Source organism: Ammospiza nelsoni, chromosome 26 (assembly GCF_027579445.1).
Source record: "Ammospiza nelsoni isolate bAmmNel1 chromosome 26, bAmmNel1.pri, whole genome shotgun sequence".
Taxonomy (NCBI): Eukaryota; Metazoa; Chordata; class Aves; order Passeriformes; family Passerellidae; genus Ammospiza; species Ammospiza nelsoni.
The window spans coordinates 2,073,773-2,095,911 of record NC_080658.1 but is presented as its reverse complement, the minus strand read 5'-3'; the positions used below and the strand labels follow the sequence as shown (position 1 = coordinate 2,095,911).

The 22,139-nt window shown below is 46.4% G+C and overlaps 1 protein-coding gene across 1 annotated transcript in view; it reads left to right on the top strand.

Moving 5' to 3' along the window:
* The window catches only part of FBXL20 (F-box and leucine rich repeat protein 20), a 41,864-nt gene extending 20,356 nt beyond the window's left edge, over positions 1-21,508 (top strand). Inside the window, exons 3-15 of the mRNA XM_059489110.1 lie at positions 4,751-4,805; positions 6,411-6,485; positions 7,411-7,505; positions 10,370-10,438; positions 11,364-11,459; positions 11,676-11,802; positions 12,268-12,342; positions 13,204-13,334; positions 14,628-14,688; positions 15,413-15,457; positions 17,178-17,234; positions 18,545-18,757; positions 20,766-21,508. Coding sequence (XP_059345093.1) covers positions 4,751-4,805; positions 6,411-6,485; positions 7,411-7,505; positions 10,370-10,438; positions 11,364-11,459; positions 11,676-11,802; positions 12,268-12,342; positions 13,204-13,334; positions 14,628-14,688; positions 15,413-15,457; positions 17,178-17,234; positions 18,545-18,757; positions 20,766-20,873 — 1,207 coding nt within the window. The 3' untranslated portion in view covers positions 20,874-21,508. The remainder of the gene's footprint in view (positions 1-4,750; positions 4,806-6,410; positions 6,486-7,410; positions 7,506-10,369; positions 10,439-11,363; positions 11,460-11,675; positions 11,803-12,267; positions 12,343-13,203; positions 13,335-14,627; positions 14,689-15,412; positions 15,458-17,177; positions 17,235-18,544; positions 18,758-20,765) is intronic.
* The last annotated feature ends 631 nt before the right edge of the window (positions 21,509-22,139 follow it).

Sequence of the window (22,139 nt, the reverse complement as noted above, 5' to 3'; positions counted from 1 at the left end):
GGCATTTCCCACCTGGTTCCATGGGCATTTCCCACCCGATCCCATGGGCATTTCCCACCCGATCCCATGGGCATTTCCCACCTGATCCCATTGGCATTTCCCACCCGATCCCATGGGCATTTCCCATCTGGTTCCATGGACATTTCCCATCCAATCCCATGGGCATTTCCCACCTGGTTCCATGGGCATTTCCAACCTGGTTCCATTGGCATTTCCCACCTGATCCCATGGGTATTTCCCACCCGATCCCATGGGCATTTCCCACCTGGTTCCATGGGCATTTCCCACCCGATCCTGTGGGCATTTCCCACCTGGTTCCATGGGCATTTCCCACCCGATCCCATGGGCATTTCCCACCCAATCCCATGGGCATTTCCCACCCAATCCCATGGGCATTTCCCACCTGGTTCCATGGGCATTTCCAACCTGGTTCCATGGGCATTTCCCACTTGGTTCCATTGGCATTTCCCACCTGGTTCCATTGGCATTTCCCACCCAATCCCATGGGCATTTCCCACCTGGTTCCATGGGCATTTCCCACCTGGTTCCATGGGCATTTCCCACCCGATCCCATGGGCATTTCCCACCTGGTTCCATTGGCATTTCCCACCCAATCCCATGGGCATTTCCCACCTGGTTCCATTGGCATTTCCCACCTGGTTCCATGGGCATTTCCCACCTGGTTCCATGGGCATTTCCCACCTGGTTCCATTGGCATTTCCCACCTGGTTCCATTGGCATTTCCCACCCGATCCCATGGGCATTTCCCACCTGGTTCCATGGGCATTTCCCACCTGGTTCCATGGGCATTTCCCACCCGATCCCATGGGCATTTCCCACCTGGTTCCATGGGCATTTCCCACCCGATCCTGTGGGCATTTCCCACCTGATCCTGTGGGCATTTCCCACCCGATCCCACTGTGTCCTGGAAATGTCTGTGCCTGTTGTGTCCTGCTGTCCCTGGTCATCCCAACCTGCTGGAGAGCAGGGAATTGTTCAGGATGTGGTGGAACCAAGGGGAAATCAGGAGTTGATAAATGTTTAAAGCTCATAAGTGATGGTTTGGAGAGCTGCAATTCACTGTTAGCATACTGTGCTAATTAATTACTGTGCATTGACAGTGCAGCCTTTGAAAGAGAAGCTTGGATGGGTTTTGTGCAGGGATCTCCTGTAAATGGGTGGCACTGTGTGCAGGACAAAGGCTGGTGTGTTTGGGCACTGCTCTGAAGTGCTGTCCCTGCTCTGGCCACTCTCAGCCAGCCTCAGGGTCCCCTGGGTGTGGAGTGAAAGCTGCACTTAGGCACAATAAAGAGGAGGAGGATGTGAAAGAGGAGAAGAGCAGCTTTTGTTATCCCTAAAAATCAGGGGTGGACCAGGAGGGTGGTGCTCTGATGTGTCTGGGGTCAGCAGTGACCATCCTGTTGTGTCCCACCTGCAGTGGGGACATTGTCCTGCATGTTCAGAGAGCATGGCAGGATGGGCAGGTCACAGAATCCTGGGATGGTTTGGGTTGGAAGGGACCTTAGGGATTGTCTGGTTCCACCTGCCATGGGCAGGGACACCTCCCACTGTCCCAGGGTGCTCCAAACCCTGCCCAGCCTGGCACTGGGCACTGCCAGGGATGGGACAGCCCCAGCATGGTGACCAGTCCATGTCCTGGCACTGCTGCACCTGCAGTGGTGACACCTCTGGAAGTGGCTGGACCTTCACACACACACAGCAATGAGCCAAAGCAGCAAAAAGCAGAATTCCCTGGGAAATGAATCCGTGCTCCCTGCTGGCTCCAGCTGTGGATGTGTCCCCAGAGTGACATCCTGTGATGGTGTTCACAGGGGTCTGAGGATGAGGGAAGAGATGAGGATCTCACTCCATGTTTCAGAAGGTTTGATTTATTATTTTATCATACATATGATATTAAAACTGTAGTGAAACAATAGAAGAAAGGATTTCATCAGAAGGCTGGCTAAGAATAGAATAGGGAAGAATGATAACAAAGGTTTGTGGCTCAGACAGAGAGTCTGAGCCAGCTGACTGTGATTGGCCATTAATTAGAAACAACCACATGAGACCAATCCCAGATGCACCTGTTGCATCCCACAGCAGCAGATAATCAATGTTTGCATTTTGTTCCTGAGGCCTCTCAGCTTCTCAGGAGGAAAAATCCCAAGGAAAGGATTTTTCATAAAACATGTTTACGACAACATCCCGTCCCTTTTCCCTGCATTCCCACTGCTGTTGGAGAGCTGCTTTCCCTCCCTGAGCCTGGCAGCCACCCCCAGCCCCAATTTCCCTGGCACAGGTGTCTGTGCTGCCCTCCTGGAGCAGCTGGCACTGCCAGTGTGACATGGGGCTGCTGCCTGGCCCCAGCAGGATCATCCTGCAGGAATTCAGCTCTTCCTGCTGGCTCACAGGCAGGGCAGGCACTTTGCAGCTCTCTCCTGGCCTAAGCAGCTTTAACTCCGTGCCCAGCCCATGCCCAGGCCTGGCACTGCCATGCCCACATTCTGATTTATCCCTGGGGAGCTGCCCTTGTGCCCATGGGCAGCTCTGAGCTGGCAGCAGAGCCGTGGTGTCCGTGCCCCTGCCCAGCCCGCGGGAGCAGGGCTGAACTGGGAATGAACTGGGATTGAACTGGGATGGTGGGAGGGGTTTGCTGGCACAAATTGCTGCTGGTAATTTTAGAAAGCTGAAGGTCTAAGCTGGCTCACCTCAGAGCATGCAGGGATTTCAGGAGAGTCCTGACCCTAATCTAATTAGAGCAGCAGTGGGAAAGTGAGGAGTCCTAGAAACCCCTGAGTGGATTAAGAGGTTGAAACCTGCAGATTGCTCAAAGTGAGTGTGTTTTACCCAAATTGTGCAGAGCTGAGCTGTTCAGACAAAATCAAACACATAGGGAGTCCCTTTGCAGTGAGGCAGTTTAATCTGCTGCAATTCCAGATTTAATTCCTGTTTGGGAAGCTCAGTCTGCCTTCATCTGTGAGCAGTGTTTGGTGATAAAGTTAATTTTGGGGATTATTTTCTCCACTGTGGACTCTGAAGAATAAAAATATGTCAAAGGGCTCACCAGGCAGCTGTGAGCAGGACAGGAATCCTGTTTGGGTGGAAAAATAAATGTTCCAAACCTGCAAATTGCTCAAAGTGAGTGTTTTACCCAAATTGTGCAGAGCTGAGCTGTTCAGACAAAATCAAACATATAGGGAGTCCCTTTGTAGTGAGGCAGTTTAATTTGCTGCAATTCCAGATTTAATTCCTGTTTGGGAAGCTCAGTCTTTTCCCCCAATATTGGTGTTTCTGAAGGGTTTTTCCATCCCTGCTTCTCAGCATGCTCGTGGCTGGCATCATTTGTCTTCTCTTTTGGGTGGCCTTCAAGTTGAAAATATTAAATGAAAATATTCAAGCACATTGTGGTTGAACTCTTGTATTATCTTTGCAAAAACTCCAGATTTATAATTGTTCCTAAAGGGAACGAGACCTTGATGTCCTCCCACCCTCCCGTTGACCTCGTCTGTTTTGGGACACCATTGTTTGAATGACCAGAACCCATCAAAAGCCATTGAAACCCCATTGAATTTTATCCATTATTGATGGCTTGGTGCAGACTGGGAGCTCTCCATGGGCTGGAGTTTCCTGCATGCCCAGCTGTGGGGTGTGATGGACAACCCTGTGTCATTCCTTTGTCCCAAAAATAGCCCAGCAGTCCTGGGGTGTGCCCTGGCCCAGGGTGGCACTCAGGAGTGACCGCAGTGTCATTGTCATTGTCCCTCCTGGCTGAGCACAGCTGGCTCTGCCACTTGTGAGAGTGTAAAATGCCTTTAGCACCCATGTTCTCATAAATAATCTGCATTTACCCTCCATCCTTTTCCCTCAGTTTTGGTGTTTCTGAAGGGTTTTTCATACCTGCTTCTCAGGATTCTTGTGGCTGACATTTGCCTTCTCTTTCAGGTGGTCTTCGATTTGAAGATATTAAATTAAAATATTAAAGCCCAGTGTCATTGTCCCTCCTGGCCGAGCACAGCTGGCTCTGCCCTTGTGTGAGTGCTGTGGGGCAGAACCCACTCCATGCTGGGAGGTTTCTGTCCCATTGCTGTGGGGCAAAACCCACTCCAGGCTGGGGGGTTTCTGTCCCCATTGCTGTGGGGCAAAACCCACTCCAGGCTGGGGGGTTTCTGTCCCATTGCTGTGGGACAAAACCCACTCCAGGCTGGGGGGTTTCTGTCCCCAATGCTGTGGGACAAAACCCACTCCAGGCTGGGGGGTTTCTGTCCCCATTGCTGTGGGACAAAACCCACTCCAGGCTGGGGGGTTTTTGTCCCCAGTGCTGTGGGGCAGAACCCACTCCAGGCTGGGGGGTTTCTGTCCCCACTGCTGTGGGGCAGGAGCCACTCCAGGCTGGGACATTTCTGTCCCCAGTGCTGTGGGGCAGGAGCCACTCCAGGCTGGGGGGTTTCTGTCCCATTGCTGTGGGGCAGGAGCCACTCCAGGCTGGGGGGTTTCTGTCCCAGTGCTGTGGGGCAGGAGCCACTCCAGGCTGGGAGGTTTCTGTCCCCAGTGCCTCCATGGCCGTGTTTTGTTTCCATTTGGGAACTGCTGCCTCTGCACTTCCTTTCACAGTTCAGCTTTCAGCCAAATCACAAAGAACTTTTGCTGTCCCAGTCCTTTTTTTTTTTTTTTTTTTCCCTCTTTTGTTTTCCACGTCCCTTTATGTTTTAAATATCAATAACCTATAAAGTATCTCTTATTTCTATTCCAGAATTTTCTCTTTCCTGGATGTGGTCACTCTGTGTCGTTGTGCTCAAGTTTCCAGGGTAAGAACCTTCCTCCTTCCTGGTGGATTTTAACAGGATGTTGCATTTGGGTGACAATCCTCCCTGCCCAGGGAGCTTTGTGCCACTCAGCTGAGGTTATTTAGTGTCCCCTGGAAGTCCTGGAAAATTCCCATAGCACCAGTGAGGGGGAATTCCAAGCTGGAGCAGCATTTTCCAGTGTCCCAGGTACAAAGGGCAGGGCCTGATGTTTTGCCCAGAACTCTCCCCTCATTCTGGGTTTTACTCCCTGCAACATGGGATGAGCCCAAAATGCCATCCTGTGGGTTTTGGTGGAAATTTGAATTCACAGAGATGCTGCACAGTCAATGAAAGTTCATTTTCTCCTTGGATGTAGTTGGAGTAAGAATGGAAATAAAGTGAGGGGTTGGAATTGGATTAATCCAGCTTGGATTATTTGCTTGGGAGGGGAATTCCTCCAGCTGGACTGGAAGGTTCAATTTTCTGGAGCTGCCAGATTTATTCAGATTTATTTCTTTTCCCTGCCAGTGTCTGGTGACTGCCAGGGTGGTGATCCAGGGAAGGTGTTGGGGTGCTGTCACCATCCTGCCTGGGTGACACCTGCACAAACCCATCAGTCCTGGCTCCAAACCTCAGCCACCACTGATTTCATTCTCTAAGCACATTGGAATTAAAAAAAAAAAAAAAAAAAAAAGGCTTAAACATTGTTATTTGTATTTAAAAATTACTCTGCGTGGTGTCTGGGCATTGCAGTTGTCACTGGGTTGTGCAGGGAAGGAGCTCCCAGCTGAAACCCAGCAGAGCAGTGTTGGCAGAATGGGCTCTCAGGGATCCTTTGCCAATGTCAGGGTGTTCTCCTGGCCCGTCCCAGCCCCTGTTCCATGGCACAGCACGGGCAGTTCCTGCAGGGATGTGCAGGAAGGTTCTGGAACGTTCCCTGCACTGCCCATGGAATGATGCAGCCACTGGGGCATTCCCCCACTGCTTTTCTCTGGCCATACCCAGACCTTCAAACAAACATCAGCAGTGAGGTTTAAACCCCGAAAAAATCAATTTATGCTCAGTTTTGTCATCTGTTGTAACTCTGCACTAACTCCTGCCCAAAAACTGCTGCTGTGTGGGATTTGGGGTGGAAAATCCCCCCGTGTTTACCCCTGGCTCTTGCACAGTGCTGTCTCCTGGTTATTAAAAACTCCCCTTGTTTACCTTGGTGATGTAACTGAAACTTTAAATTCACCTGAGGACACAGCAACCAACTCTGAGTTCCTGCCTCTCCTTTGGAGCAGGAACCACGGGAGATTTTGGTGATTTAAACCAAACCCAAACCCTGTGGGGGGACTCACCTGTGCCCAGGTGTCCTCTGGAGGAAATTCCAGCCAGGAATGTGAAATTCCTGCACCTCCCAAGGGAATAGAAGCAGCCAGGGCACCTCTTCCCTGGCTGGGGGCTCAAAATTCTGAATTTTGAGGGCACCAAGCTCCAGGTGCCTGCAATTACCTGTAGCTTCCCCACCTGGGACAGAATGTTATTTCTCAAAGGAACAAATTGTGATTAGGTCCCCACTGACCTTTTTGAAATTTTTTTTCCATATTAACCACACATTTACATTTTTTTCCCCTGATAAAGGCATGGAATGTTCTGGCCCTGGATGGCAGTAACTGGCAGCGAATTGACCTGTTTGATTTCCAGAGGGATATTGAGGTATAATTAAGTGACAACAAAACTCATTTTTTTTCTTGTTCAAATGTAATTACACTCTAGAATGGATTAATACTCCCAGTGTAACCCTTTCTACCTTCCCTGGAGATAGAAATCATTAATTTCAGTTCTTCAGCTTGAGGGAGTTTTTCAAGTCTTGGCAATCTATTCAGCTTTTGAAAATGGACAGAATTCTGTACCCCTAGCAAGACTTAAGGGTTGTAATGGAAGGAAAGTCGTTTTTGTCTGTTCTGAAAACAGAAATTAGTATAAAATGTACTTTTTGGGGGGAAAACTTCTGCTTGTATGGAAGAGAATTTAAGCTCTTGCTCCTTGCACTATGAGGGCTGAATGTGGGTTGAATCATGGCCTAAAATATTTATATCTTTAATATCAAAAATGGAAATTGAAGTGAAGGTGATTTGGGAAGGAGTTTCTGGTGCAAATATTCTCCAGTGGTTTTGCCCTTTGGTCCCAGGGGAAAGGTAAATCCTGGCTGTAATGGGGTCTTTGGGTCCAGATTTGAAATTCAAAATGTGTTTTTAATTTCTGGATCTCTGGAGGCACAAATGGTTGAATCTCTTTTCCTGCAGGGGCAGAACTCACGGGCTGGTTCTGCTCAGAAACTGGAGTTTATCTGTTGGCTGTGCTTGGAAATGTGGGGTGCAGCTCCTCTCCCTTGGGGAGTCTGTGAGCTTGGAGAGTCTTTCCAGGAGCTCCAAAACGGAGAAAACTCCTCAAAACGCTTTATCTGGTTTGCTTTAGGTGATTTCCCCTTGTCTCTCCATCTTCAGAAGCTGAATCATTCTCCCTCCCTCCCTTAGCCCACGTTTTTCTCCCCTCAGCACCTTTTTTTCCCCTCAATAACAAATTGTTGTCGATCTGCAGAAGGTTCAGGGGGTTCTCAGGGGCTGCTGTGTGTCCCCAGGGCCGGGTGGTGGAGAACATCTCCAAGAGGTGTGGGGGATTCCTGCGGAAGCTGAGCCTGCGCGGCTGCCAGGGAGTGGGGGACAACGCCCTGAGGTACCGCTGAAAAATGGCAATTTCCACATTTCTCTCCCAGTTATTTTGAGTTCTCTCGAACGTAAAATAAGTTGAATTTATAAATATGGGAATTAAATATTTCTGTATAGATATATCAAGATGTCAATATATCAATATATCAATATATCAATATATCAATATATCAACATATCAATATATCAATATATAAATGCATCAATATATAAATATATTTATATATAAATATATAAATTTATAAATATATTAATTTATCATTTCTATATAGATATATAAATATATCAATATATCAATATATCAATATATCAACATATCAATATATCAATATATAAATGCATCAATATATAAATATATTTATATATAAATATATAAATTTATAAATATATCAATTTATCATTTCTATATAGATATATAAATATATCAATATATCAATATATCAACATCAACATATCAATATATCAATATATCAATATATCAATATATAAATGCATCAATATATCAATATATAAATGCATCAATATATAAATATATTCATATATAAATATATAAATTTATAAATATATCAATTTATCATTTCTATATAGATATATAAATATATCAATATATCAATATATCATCATATCAACATATCAACATATCAATATATCAGTATATAAATGCATCAATATATCAATATATCAACATCAACATATCAATATATCAATATATCAATATATCAATATATAAATGCATCAATATATCAATATATTCATATATAAATATATAAATTTATAAATATATCAATTTATCATTTCTATATAGATATATAAATATATCAATATATCAATATATCAATATACCAATATATAAATGCCTCAATATATAAATATATTTATATATAAATTTATAAATTTATAAATATATCAATTTAACATTTCTATATAGATATATCAATATATAAATATATCAATATATCAATATATCAATATATCAATATATCAATATATCAATATATCAATATATAAATGCATCAATACATAAATATATTTATATATAAATATATAAATTTATAAATATATCAATTTAACATTACTATACATCAATATATCAATATATAAATGCATCAATATATAAATATATTTATATATAAATTTATAAATTTATAAATATATAAATTTAACATTTCTATATAGATATATCAATATATAAATATATCAATATATAAATATATCAATATATCAATGCATCAATATATAAATATATTTATATATAAATTTATAAATATATAAATTTAACATTACTATACATCAATATATCAATATATAAATGCATCAATATATAAATAAATTTATATATAAATATATAAATTTATAAATATATAAATTTAACATTTCTATATATCAATATATCAATATATAAATGCATCAATATATAAATATATTTATATATAAATTTATAAATTTATAAATATATAAATGTAACATTTCTATATAGATATATCAATATATCAATATATCAGTATATCAATGGATCAATATATAAATATATTTATATATAAATATATAAATTTATAAATATATCAATTTAACATTACTATACATCAATATATCAATATATAAATGCATCAATATATAAATACATTTATATGTAAATATATAAATTTATAAATATATCAATTTAACATTTCTATATATCAATATATCAATATATCAATGCATCAATATATAAATATATTTATATATAAATATATAAATATGGGGCTGAAAATCCTATTCATTTCTCATTTAATTATTTTTTTATTATTTTATTAATATTTTTAGCATTTAATTTGTCATTTTTAAGCATTTAATTTGTTGGAGTTTTATCTAAAAGTTAAATTGTAAATATATAAAAATAAAATTAAATTAAGTTAAATTTATAAAAATATCACTACATTTCTATATAAATATATAAATATGTACATATATAAATATATAAATAAATATGAGCACATATAAATATATAAATATACCAATATATAAATATCCAAATATATAATATATAAATATACAAATATACAAATATACAAATATATAAACATTAACATAAAACTAGAATGAAATAATATATTGATATGTAAATATATCAACATTAATATAATAGAAATGAACTAGAATAAAATAATATATTGGATAATAAATATAATGAATTAATATAAATACTATAGATACCTCAAAATATAAATATATTAATTGCTGTAAGTATATAAGTATATATAAGTATATATAAATATATAAGTATATATTTTATATATGTAAAATATAAAAACTTTTATATAAGTATATATTTATATTTGTGTATATATAAATATATATTTATATAGGTATGCATAAATATAAATATTTTAATTACTATAAAGTAAATAAAAATAGACTACATGAATAAACTACCACATATAATTAAATAATAGAAATATTATAAATATTTCACTAATTTTAAATATATAAGTGTATACCTATAAATATATAAATATTTATTAATAAAGATAAACACTATTAGCATAAATTACTAAATTAAATAATGAATATAATTAATTAATAGAAATGTTATAAATATGTCGCAAAATTTGTTTTTAACATTTTCTGTCGCAAAATTTGTTTTTAACATTTTCTTCCAGATTTTCTTCTTTCTTGATTCTTTTCTTGATCTTAATTCTGATTTCCATCCTGATTTACTTCTTGATTTTCTTGATTCCTTTCATCTTCCTTGACTCTTTTGATTTCCTTGGTTTTCCTCTTGATTTCCTTCTTGATTTTCTGTGTCCTCCTTGAATCAGGTTTGTAAACCTTTATCCTGGCGTGTTACAAACCACCAGGAATTCCCAATATTCTCCCTTTCCCTCACCCCAGGACCTTTGCCCAGAACTGCAGGAACATTGAAGTGTTGAACCTCAACGGTTGCACCAAGATCACGGACGCGTGAGTCCAACTCTTCCTTGGCTGCCAAAATCCCAGGCCTGGCAGTGGGGCAGCTTTTCCATGGAATCATGGAATGGTTTGGGTTGGGAGGACCTTAAATCCCATTAATTCCCCTGTCAGGACCCCTGTCAGGGGGTCATTAATCCCATTAACGACCCCTGCCATGGCATGGACGCCTTCCACCATCCCAGGCTGCTCCAAACCCCTGTCAGGGGGTCATTAATCCCATTAACGACCCCTGCCATGGCATGGACACCTTCCACCATCCCAGGCTGCTCCAAACCCCTGTCAGGGGGTCATTAATCCCATTAACGACCCCTGCCATGGCATGGACGCCTTCCACCATCCCAGGCTGCTCCAAACCCCTGTCAGGGGGTCATTAATCCCATTAACGACCCCTGCCATGGCATGGACGCCTTCCACCATCCCAGGCTGCTCCAAACCCCTGTCAGGGGGTCATTAATCCCATTAATGAGCCCTGCCATGGCATGGACGCCTTCCACCATCCCAGGCTGCTCCAAACCCCTGTCAGGGGGTCATTAATCCCATTAACGACCCCTGCCATGGCATGGACGCCTTCCACCATCCCAGGCTGCTCCAAACCCCTGTCAGGGGGTCATTAATCCCATTAACGACCCCTGCCATGGCATGGACGCCTCCCACCATCCCAGGCTGCTCCAAACCCCTGTCAGGGGGTCATTAATCCCATTAACGACCCCTGCCATGGCATGGACGCCTTCCACCATCCCAGGCTGCTCCAAACCCCGTCCAGCCTGGCCTTGGCACTGCCAGGGATCCAGGGGCAGCCCCAGCTGCTCTGGGCACCTGTGCTGGGTTCCATCCTCACCCACCCTGCCCATCCCATGGGAATTCTGTGCCCTGGCATGAATCCATTGCAGGAGTTGTCCCCCTGTGTCTCTTCCAGCACCTGCACCAGCCTCAGCAAGTTCTGCTCCAAACTCAGGCACCTGGATTTGGCTTCTTGCACCTCCATCACCAACATGTCCCTGAAAGCACTCAGGTAGGAGCTGGCAGCAGGGATTTTTCCCATGGAATTTTGGAACCATTAAGGCTGGAAAAGACCTCGGAGATCCTCCAGCATTCCCTGCAGAGCCTCCCTGTGGAGCTGGGCTTTGCCTGGTGTCCCCTGCTGGCTCCCAGAAATGGGATCAGCAGAGCTTCTGGCTCGGAGCAGGATTTCTCCTGAGGCTTTCCCTGTGTGTCCCTGTGTCCCCAGCGAGGGATGCCCGCTGCTGGAACAGCTCATCATCTCCTGGTGTGACCAAGTGACCAAGGACGGGATCCAGGCGCTGGTGCGGGGCTGCGGGGGGCTCCGGGCCCTGTCCCTCAAGGGCTGCACCCAGGTACAGCTGGAAAGGTGACAATGGGCACAAATGGGGTGTCCTGCTGCTCCTCAGGGTGTGGGCATGGAAATTTAGGGGTTTGGGTTATTCCCTTCTCCAAAATCCCCGTGATGTTGGAGATCAGGTGCTGGGGTGGAAGTTTTTCAGTAGCCCTGAAGAGTGGGACAGGGAATAAATCACTTGTGGAGCTGGAGAATCTTTTTATCCCAATTTTCCTTTTGCCACTGATCCTTTGGAGGGGGTCACTGTGGTCCATGGGCAGATCTGGGCTCAGGGGGTTTCGTGGCAGTCCTTTGCTCTGGCTGCTCTGCTCCTCACGGGGTAAAAAGCAGGAGCACTCCTGGTGCTGCTGCTCCTGTGCTGCATTTCCCTCCTCCCCAGAGGAAATCCCCATTCCCTGCTGTCCCAGCTTTAATTCCTGGATCCCAGTGCTCCCAGTTCCCATCCCTGTGCTTTCTTTGCCAGCTGGAGGACGAGGCCCTCAAGTTCATTGGTGCCCACTGTCCTGAGCTGGTGACCCTGAACCTGCAGACCTGCCTGGTGAGTGGCACTGCCCAGGATTCCCTCATGGAATGTTCTCCATCCCCTGCCCACGGGGCACTGGGCACCAGCAGCTCCTCGCTGGCACTTCAGGGGCACTGAGCCCCACACCTTTGCTGTCTCAGGGGTGTTTCTCTCTTCCCTCTGAGCTTCTCTGTGGGATGTGCTGGAAAAATCCTTCCCATCAGGCTGGGCTGGTTCTGCCAGGCCTCTCCTCTGGTCCCTCTGCAGAGCTGAGCCTACAAAGGCACTTCTCCTGTGCACAGAATGGCCCTCAAGCAGCTCTGCAGTGCCAAAAATGTGTGTTTATGCCAAAAAATAGGTTTATTTTTTGTCATAAACACACATTTTCGGCGTGGGCTCTCTGTCTGTGCCGTTACAGTCCGACAGAGGGAGAGGCATGGATGGACTCACTGTGTCCAGGGGTGGGATTGAATGGATTCCCCATGTTCAGGGTGGGATTGAATGGACCCCCATGTCCAGGAGCACAGATGGACAGACCCCCTGTGCTCAGGGACAGGGATGTACAGACCCCCTGTATCTTTCCAAGCAGGAATTAGAAAGCCTTACAAGACTCCCAGCACCTTCCCCCATCCCTCACTGGCTCCAGCTCCAAATCATTTCCCTCCAAATCCCTTCCCTGAAATTCCCAAATCCAGCAAGGTTTATCCTCTTTCTGCTGTTTCTCCATAACAATTTTGGGGTCAAAACATTCCCATAACAATTTTGGGGCGAAACATTCCCATAACAATTTTGGGGTGAAAGATTTCCATAACATCTTTTGGGCCAAAACGAGCCGGAATTTGGAATTGGGAGAGGCAAATCCAACCTGGATTGAGGCAGCTGTGCTTTCCCTGGCAGCAAATCACAGATGATGGGCTCATCACCATCTGCAGGGGCTGCCACAAGCTGCAGTCCCTGTGTGCTTCTGGCTGCTCCAACATCACTGATGCCATCCTCAACGCCCTGGGACAGAACTGCCCACGCCTCCGGTGAGTTCTAACACCACTTCCCCCATGGAACACTCTCAGCAGAGGCTCCAGGTGGTCCCTGAGCCATTTCACCCCCAAAAGTTTTCCCATTCTGAGCTTTTTTCCATGTGGTTGTGATTTTTTGGGTTGTCCCCAAATTCTTGGGGTTTAAAAGAGCTCCCAGCGTGGTGCCCACAGGCTCCGTGTGTGTCCATGAAGGAAGTTTGGGATTGGGTGAAGCTTTCCAGGGGTGCAGAAACTCAACCAGGACAAATCCTACCCCAAATTCCAGAGGAGGAATTTCAGTTTTCAGCTTTTGTTTTCTACCGCTGCTGGTCAGGATTGAAGGCACTTGGGATGATATTTCAGGTTCAAACTCAGGTGTTTATTAATTATTATCAATGTCACAGTCTCACAGCAGTGAGTTCTGCAGTCTTTCATTAGCAAGGCACAAAATGGCCAACAATCTCTGGTTACAAGGCCTTTTAAGGCTAAAATATCCAATTAAGAAACACCTAAATTATTTTCCCTTTTAACCCAATAACTGATCACTCAAAGTCTGCAACGTGGAGTTTTCTCTCCGATTACAAAATACCACCCAAACCCATGGAGAGGAAGGAAGAAGAAGGTAAAGAGGAACAACCTGCCTCCTCCCTAAAACCTCCATCTTGCTTCATATTTATTTCAAATTAAGAACTGACACCTAGATTATTTTCCCTTTTAACCCAGTAACTGATCACTCAAAGTCTGCACTGTGGATTTTTCTGTCCACTTACAAAATACCGCCCAAACCCATGGAGAAGAAGGAAGAAGAACAACCTGTCTCCACCCTAAAACCTCCATCTTGCTTCATATTTATTACTATATTCTAAACTCCAAACTCTATTTTTACACCCTGTGCTGTTACACCCTTCTTACCAACTCCACACCACCATCCCAGTGCTATCAATGAATTTTGGCAGCTTCTCCACAACCTCAGGTCAAATGCAGTGTTCTGTGTGTTTGTCAGCACAGAAAACCTAAAATTCTCAGCATCCAGAACTCCAGAGCAGAGCTTCTGCCTTGGAGCAGGATTTCCCCTGAGGCAGATGAGCTTTCCATGTGTGTCCAGCATGGAGAGAGCTCCAACATCAGAATTCCTTCCCATGGAGGTGTCAGACCCCAGAGCAGCTCCATGGGGACGTGGGGTGTCCCTGACACATCCCTGTGTCCCCTGGGCATGGGGTGGGACTTGGGGGGGGTCTCCTGAGGTCATTCCCAGCCCTCTCCTGGCCTCTGGGGGCTCCCCCATGGTTCTTTCCTTGTGTCCTGCAGAATATTGGAAGTGGCGCGGTGTTCGCAGCTGACCGACGTGGGCTTCACCACCCTGGCCAGGGTAAGGGCCCTGCTCCTCCTCCTCCTCCTTCCCCTCCTGCTTTTCCTTCCTTTTCATGGCAAAAAAAAAAAACCACCCCAGCAGGTTTGGGGAAACTTTGAATTCAGTTGGAAGCTTAAGGTCCAAAAATTCAGTTTTACGGGATCTTTGGCTTCGTCCTGGCTCGCACGCCTGGGAGGGTTTGTATCCAAACAAGAGGAAATGTTAAATATTTTAGTTATAAACTTTACTGGTTTGTCTAAATTTAACTCCCTTTACTCTCCATGATTAAAAAATTCCTTAAATGAGTGAAATTTCCTTTATTATCCTTCAGAAACTTTGTAAACTTTCCTTCCAGTTGTGCTTTTTCATGAAGAGACACTTTCTTTAATTTTTAAAGCAAACTATCTTTGTGGTAGTTAATCTATATTTGTATTTATAATTATAATTTATAGTTGTATTTATATTTTATATTTTATATAATTTATATATTTTTATTTCATACTGTATATATTTATATATTTATATTTAATTTTGATTTTTATATTTGATTGTGTGCTTATATTTCTATTTATTGTTTGTCTATATTTGTATTTATAATATTACATTTAATTATACTATTTATATTTACAACATAATGTATTTCTATTATTTATATCTCTATTATTTATAATTTTTATATATTTTTATTTTCTGTCTGGGCTTTACACTCACCATGGGTGTTTGGAATTCTCTTTATTCCTAGAATTGCCATGAGCTTGAAAAAATGGATCTGGAAGAGTGTGTCCAGGTAGGAATGCCACCTCAGGCTGTTTCTCTTGCTGCAGTGTTGAAAATTGGTGGAAAATTAAAGAGATTTTCTCCAAATCAGGATTTAATGTGGAATCCTGAGCAGGAAGAGTGGCTGGATTTGGAGAGGAAAATGATGGGAATGAGGTTTTATCCTTAGTTTGGAATCCATGGGAATACTGCTGTAAATAAGAAATATTTAATACTGAGAGATCCTGGGTGAAAAAATGGATTTGTGAGAGAAAAATCCCAGATTTTTGAGGGAAATCCCCAGAGAAAAATCTTGTCTTGCTAAAAATAATGGAAAACTATGGGGGAAATTGTGAAACAGCAATGATTGAAATGAAACTGGGCTGAAGCATTTTTAGGGAAAAGGGTGGAATTGACTCAAAATTCCATGAAAAAAACCTCCAAGCCCAAGGGTGGGTTGGAAATTGTTGAGCTTGAGAAAAAGGGAATGGGATTGGGATTCTGGCAACAGCTGGACCCCTGTCCTGGGCAGAAATTTGGGATATAAAGATGGAATGACACCAGCCCAGGCAGGAAGGGATTGGGAATGAACCCTAAAAAGGGAGAAGCAAAGCTGAGCCAGGGCACAAATCCATCCTAGGCAACTCCTGTGGGGTTGGGACTGGGAATCTTTGTGGGAATTCCTTCTTCCTGAAGAAAATCAGGAACTGGGCAGGGCACAAATCCATCCCAGGCAGCTCCTGTGGGGGTTTGGGACTGGGAATCTTTGTGGGAATTCCTTCTTCCTGAAGAAAATCAGGAATTGGACAGAGCACAAATCCATCCCAGGCAGCTCCTGTGGGGGTTTGGGATTGGGAATCTTTGTGGGAATTCCTTCTTCCTGAAGAAAACCAAGACTGGACAGAGCACAAATCCATCCCAGGCAGCTCCTGTGGGGGTTTGGGATTGGGAATCTTTGTGGGAATTCCTTCTTCCTGAAGAAAATCAGGAATTGGACAGAGCACAAATCCATCCCAGACAGCTCCTGTGAGGGTTTGGGATTTGGAATCTTTGTGGGAATTCCTTCTTCCTAAAGAAAACCAAGACTGGACAGAGCACAAATCCATCCCAGGCAGCTCCTGTGGGGGTTTGGGATTTGGGAATCTTTGTAGGAATTCCTTCTTCCTGAAGAAAACCAAGACTGGACAGAGCACAAATCCATCCCATACAGCTCCTGTGGGGTTGGGACTGGGAATCTTTGTGGGAATTCCTTCTTCCTGAAGAAAATCAGGAACTGGGCAGGGCACAAATCCATCCCAGACAGCTCCTGTGGGGGTTTGGGACTGGGAATCTTTGTGGGAATTCCTTCTTCCTAAAGAAAACCAAGACTGGACAGAGCACAAATCCATCCCAGGCAGCTCCTGTGGGGGTTTGGGATTTGGAGTCTTTGTGGGAATTCCTTCTTCCTAAAGAAAACCAGGAGGTGGGCAATCTGTAGGGTGTTCAGAGGGAATCTGAGCCCTCCTTGTCCTTCCAGAGGAGCATTTGGGACACATTTGGGAGCTGATTTCAGCTCCTTAAGGAAGTTAAAAACAATCCAGTGATGCCTCTGCACCCCAGTTCTCCAGGGGCGGGAGGAGATTTCCATGAGGGGCTGTGGGGAAATCTTAAGGATTAGGGAAAATCCTGCAGTTTTGCTTTGGTAGAAAGGAAAAATAAACCAAATCCTTGTGCCCAGCACCAAAATGAAAGGGTTTTTCCTTCTTTTCCAGATTACAGACAGCACACTAATCCAGCTTTCCATACACTGTCCACGGCTGCAGGTCCTGGTGAGTATCCCAGGGGACACTTCCAGCATTTCCTTCCTCCAAACAAAGGGATTTCAAACACTCCCTGACTTCACAGTTGGAAGAATTCTGCTGCAGACCTGACCCTGAGGAACCTCTTACCCCATCCCTGCTGCTTGCAGGAATCCCACCCACAGGAAAGGGGTTGTGGGGGTTGTCCCAGGAGCAGAATTCCAGGTGGGATCTGCCTGCTCAGGAGCTGTCAGTCTGTCTGTGGGACAGGAACCTGCTCAGTGCCCCTGGGAAGCCTTTGGGGCTGAATCTCTGGGAATTTGGAGTGCTCAGTGCCTTTGGGAAGCCTTTGGGGCTGAATCTCTGGGGGTTTGGAGTGCTCAGTGCCCCTGGGAAGGCTTTGGAGCTGAAACTCTGGGGGTTTGGAGTGCTCAGTGCCTTTGGGAAGCCTTTGGGGCTGAAACTCTGGGAGTTGGGAGTGCTCAGTGCCTTGGGAAGCCTTTGGGGATGAATCTCTGGGAATTTGGGCTCTGTCCCCCCAGGGGTTGTGCCCTGAGGGATGCTGTCCTGGGGGGTGTGGGCTCTGCAGTGCAGTCAGCCCTCAGCAGAGGCAGCTCCAGCTCCTGCCTCAGGCCCTGCTTCCTCCTCGAGGACTTTGCAGGTGAATCCCCCTGAAAATCCACACCCCTCTGTGTGGGGACAGAGTTTAACCCTTCTGGGGACAGAGTTAACCCTTCTGTCTCAGGACAGAGTTTAACCCCTCTCTTTAGGGACAGAGTTTAACCCTTCTGGGGACAGAGTTTAACCCCTCTGTCTGGGAACAGAGTTTAATCCCTCTGGGGACAGAGTTTAACCCCTTTGTGTGGGCACAGAGTTTAACCCTTCTGTCTCAGGGCAGAGTTTAACCCCTCTGTCTGGGGACAAAGTTAAACCCCTCTGTTTGGGGACAGAGTTTAACCCCTGTGTTTGGGGACAGAGTTTAACCCTTCTGTCTCAGGACAGAGTTTAACCCTTCTGTCTCAGGACAGAGTGTAACCCCTGTGTTTGGGGACAGAATTTAACCCTTCTGTCTCAGGACAGAGTTTAACCCCTCTGTCTCAGGACAGAGTGTAACCCCTGTGTTTGGAGACAGAATTTAACCCCTCTGTCTCAGGACAGAGTGTAACCCCTGTGTTTGGGGACAGAATTTAACCCTTCTGTCTCAGGACAGAGTGTAACCCCTCTGTCTCAGGACAGAGTTTAACCCCTCTGTCTCAGGACAGAGTTTAACCCCTCTGTCTCAGGACAGAGTTTAACCCCTCTGTCTCAGGGCAGAGTGTAACCCCTGTGTTTGGGGACAGAGTTTATCCCACTGCGAGCTGATCACGGACGATGGCATCCGTCACCTGGGCAACGGCGCCTGCGCCCACGACCGGCTGGAGGTGATCGAGCTGGACAACTGCCCCCTGATCACCGACGCCTCCCTGGAGCACCTCAAGAGCTGCCACAGCCTCGAGAGGATAGAACTGTACGACTGCCAGCAGATCACGCGGGCCGGGATCAAGAGACTCAGGGTGAGCTGGGGCGGGGAGGAGCTGGGATGGAGAGGGGCTGGGATGGGGAGGGTTCAGCCATGGGGAGGAGCTGGGATTGGGGAGGGTTTATCCACAGGGAGGAGCTGGGATGGGGAGGGGCTGGGATGGGGAGGGTTCAGCCATGGGGAGGAGCTGGGATTGGGGAGGGTTTATCCATGGGGAGGAGCTGGGATTGGGGAGGGTTTATCCACAGGGAGGAGCTAGGATGGGGAGGGGCTGGGATGGGGAGGGTTTATCCATGGGGAGGAGCTGGGATTGAGGACGGTTTATTCACAGGGAGGAGCTGGGATGGGGAGGGTTTATCCACGGGGAGGGTTTATCCACAGGGAGGAGCTGGGATGGAGAGGGGCTGGGATGGGGAGGGTTTATCCATGGGGAGGGTTTATCCATGGGGAGGGTTTATCTATGGGGAGGGTTTATCCATGGGGAGGGTTTATCCATGGGGAGGGTTTATCCATGGGGAGGAGCTGGGATGGGGAGGATCTGGGATGAGGAGGGTTCATCCAAAAGGAGGAGCTGAGATCGGGAGGGTTTATCCACAAGGAGAAGCTGGGATAGGGTGGATTCATCCATGGGGAGGAGCTGGGATTGGGAGGGTTCATCCATAGGGAGGAGAAAGGGAAGGAAGGGAGGGAGGAACTGGGATGGGGAGGAGCTGGGATGGGGAGGGTTCATCCATAAGGAGGAGCTGGGATTGTGGGGGTTTATCTGCAGGCAGGAGTTGGGATGGGGAGGGTTTATCCATAGGATAGGGAGGAGCTATCATGCCTATCCATAGGGATAGGGAGGGTTCATCCATGAGGAGGGTTTATCCATGGGGAAGGTTTATCCATGGGGAGGGTTTATCCACAGGGAGGAGCTGGGATGGGGAGGGTTCATCCATAGGGAAGGTTTATCTAGAGGGAGAAGCTGGGATGGGGAGGGTTTCAGCCACGGGGAGGAGCTGGGATGGAGGAGGAGCTGGGATGGGGAGGGTTTACCCACAAGGAGAAGCTGGGATAGGGGAGATTCAGCCATGGGGAGGAGCTGGGACCTAGAGGGTTTATCCACAGGGAGGAGCTGGGATGGGGAGGGTTTATCCCCAGGGAGGAGCTGGGATTCTGGGGGTTTATCCATTGGGAGAAGCTGGGGTGGGGAGGATTCAGCCATGGGGAGGAGCTGGGACCTAGAGGGTTTATCCACAGGGAGGAGCTGGGATGGGGAGGATTCAGCTGTGGGGAGGAGCTGGGATCTGGAGGGTTTATCCATAGGGATGGGGAGGAGCTGGGATGGGGAGGGTTTACCCACAAGGAGAAGCTGGGATAGGGGAGATTGAGCCATGGGGAGGAGCTGGGATCTGGAGGGTTTATCCATAGGGATGGGGAGGAGCTGGGATAGGGAGGGTTTATCCATAGGGAGGAGCTGGAATGTGGAGGGTTTATGCATAGGGAGGAGCTGGGATGAGGAGGAGCTGGGATGGGGAGGGTTTACCCACAAGGAGAAGCTGGGATAGGGGAGATTGAGCCATGGGGAGGAGCTGGGATCTGGAGGGTTTATCCATAGGGATGGGGAGGAGCTGGGATAGGGAGGGTTTATCCATAGGGAGGAGCTGGAATGTGGAGGGTTTATGCATAGGGAGGAGCTGGGATGAGGAGGAGCTGGGATGGGGAGGGTTTACCCACAAGGAGAAGCTGGGATAGGGGAGATTGAGCCATGGGGAGGAGCTGGGATCTGGAGGGTTTATCCATAGGGATGAGGAGGAGCTGGGATGGGGAGGGTTTATCCCCAGGGAGGAGCTGGGATTGTGGGGGTTTATCCATGAGGAGGATCTGGAATGGGGGGGGGGGGGTTCATCCACAGGGAGGGCTGAGCTCCCATCCCCTGGTTCTCCTCCTCAGAAGAGTTGTGAGAACCATCAGCTCCCTCATCCTGGGCCCCCTGTGAGCACCAGCAGGGGAGGGAGCCGCGGTTCCGGGGCAAGCCCTGCCATCCCCACGTTCCCCTGCAGACCCACCTGCCCAACATCAAAGTCCACGCCTACTTCGCCCCGGTGACCCCCCCGCCGTCGGTGGGCGGCAGCCGGCAGCGCTTCTGCAGATGCTGCATCATCCTATGACCCTGGAGCCTCCTGCCGGCCTGCTGGGGCTGGAAGCACGCCTGGGAACCCCCAGATCTCCAGAACCTCGGAGGAAAAGCGCCCCCAGCGAGCAGGGCTGGGCTGCCACCCGCACACCCCGGCGGGATGAGGGAGCAGGGCTGGTCCGAGCCCTTCCTGCTGGAATAGCCCTGGCCAGCTGGGGAGGGCTCCCAGCCTGCAGGGACCGGGGCTGCTGCTGCTGCTGAGGGAGGAAAAGGAACCGGGAGATGCTTGGAGTGGGGAGAGGGGAGAGGAGAGGAACACGCTGAACCCCCTTGTGCAGGAGGAAAAACGCCAACAAACGTGAAGACTCAAACAAAATCTAAAAACCCCAACGAAGCTGAGAGCCCCAACAAAACCTGAGAACCACAACAAAACCTGGAAACTCAAACAAAACCTGGAAAGCCAAACAAAGCAGGAAAACTTAAACAAAACCTGAAAACCCGAACAAAACCTGAAAACTCAAACAAAACCCGAGAACCCCAACAAATCTGAAAACCCCAACAAGCCTGAAAACCCAAACAAAACCTGAGAACCCCAACAAAACCTGGAAACCCAAACAAAACCTGAAAACTCAAACAAAACATGAAAATCCCAACAAACCTGAAAACCCCAACAAAACCTGAGAACCCCAACAAATCTGAAAACCCCAACGAGTTCCATGTCCGTTTGTCAGTAAGGGAATGAAACAGCAGCTGCTGAGCCAGGATTTCCCTGGGATCCAGAATTTCCCTCTGGGATCCAGAATTTCCCTCTGGGATCCAGGATCTCCCTCTGGGATCCAGGATTTCCCTGGGATCCAGGATTTCCCTGGGATTCAGATTTTCCTGGGATCCAGGATTTCCCTCTGGGATTCAGGATTTCTCTGGGATCCAGGATTTCCCTGGGATTCAGGATCTCCCTCTGGGATCCAGAATTTCCCTCTGGGATTCAGGATTTCCCTGGGATCCAGAATTTCCCTGGGATCCAGGATTTCCCTGGGATCCAGAATTTCCCTCTGGGATCCAGGATTTCTCTGGGATCCAGGATTTCCCTCTGGGATTCAGGATTTCCCTGGGATCCAGAATTTCCCTCTGGGATCCAGGATTTCTCTGGGATCCAGGATTTCCCTCTGGGATCCAGGATTTCCCTGGGATCCAGGATTTCCCTGGGATCCAGAATTTACCTCTGGGATCCAGGATTTCCCTCTTGGATCCAGGATTTCCCTGGGATCCAGGATTTCCCTGGGATCCAGGATTTCCCTGT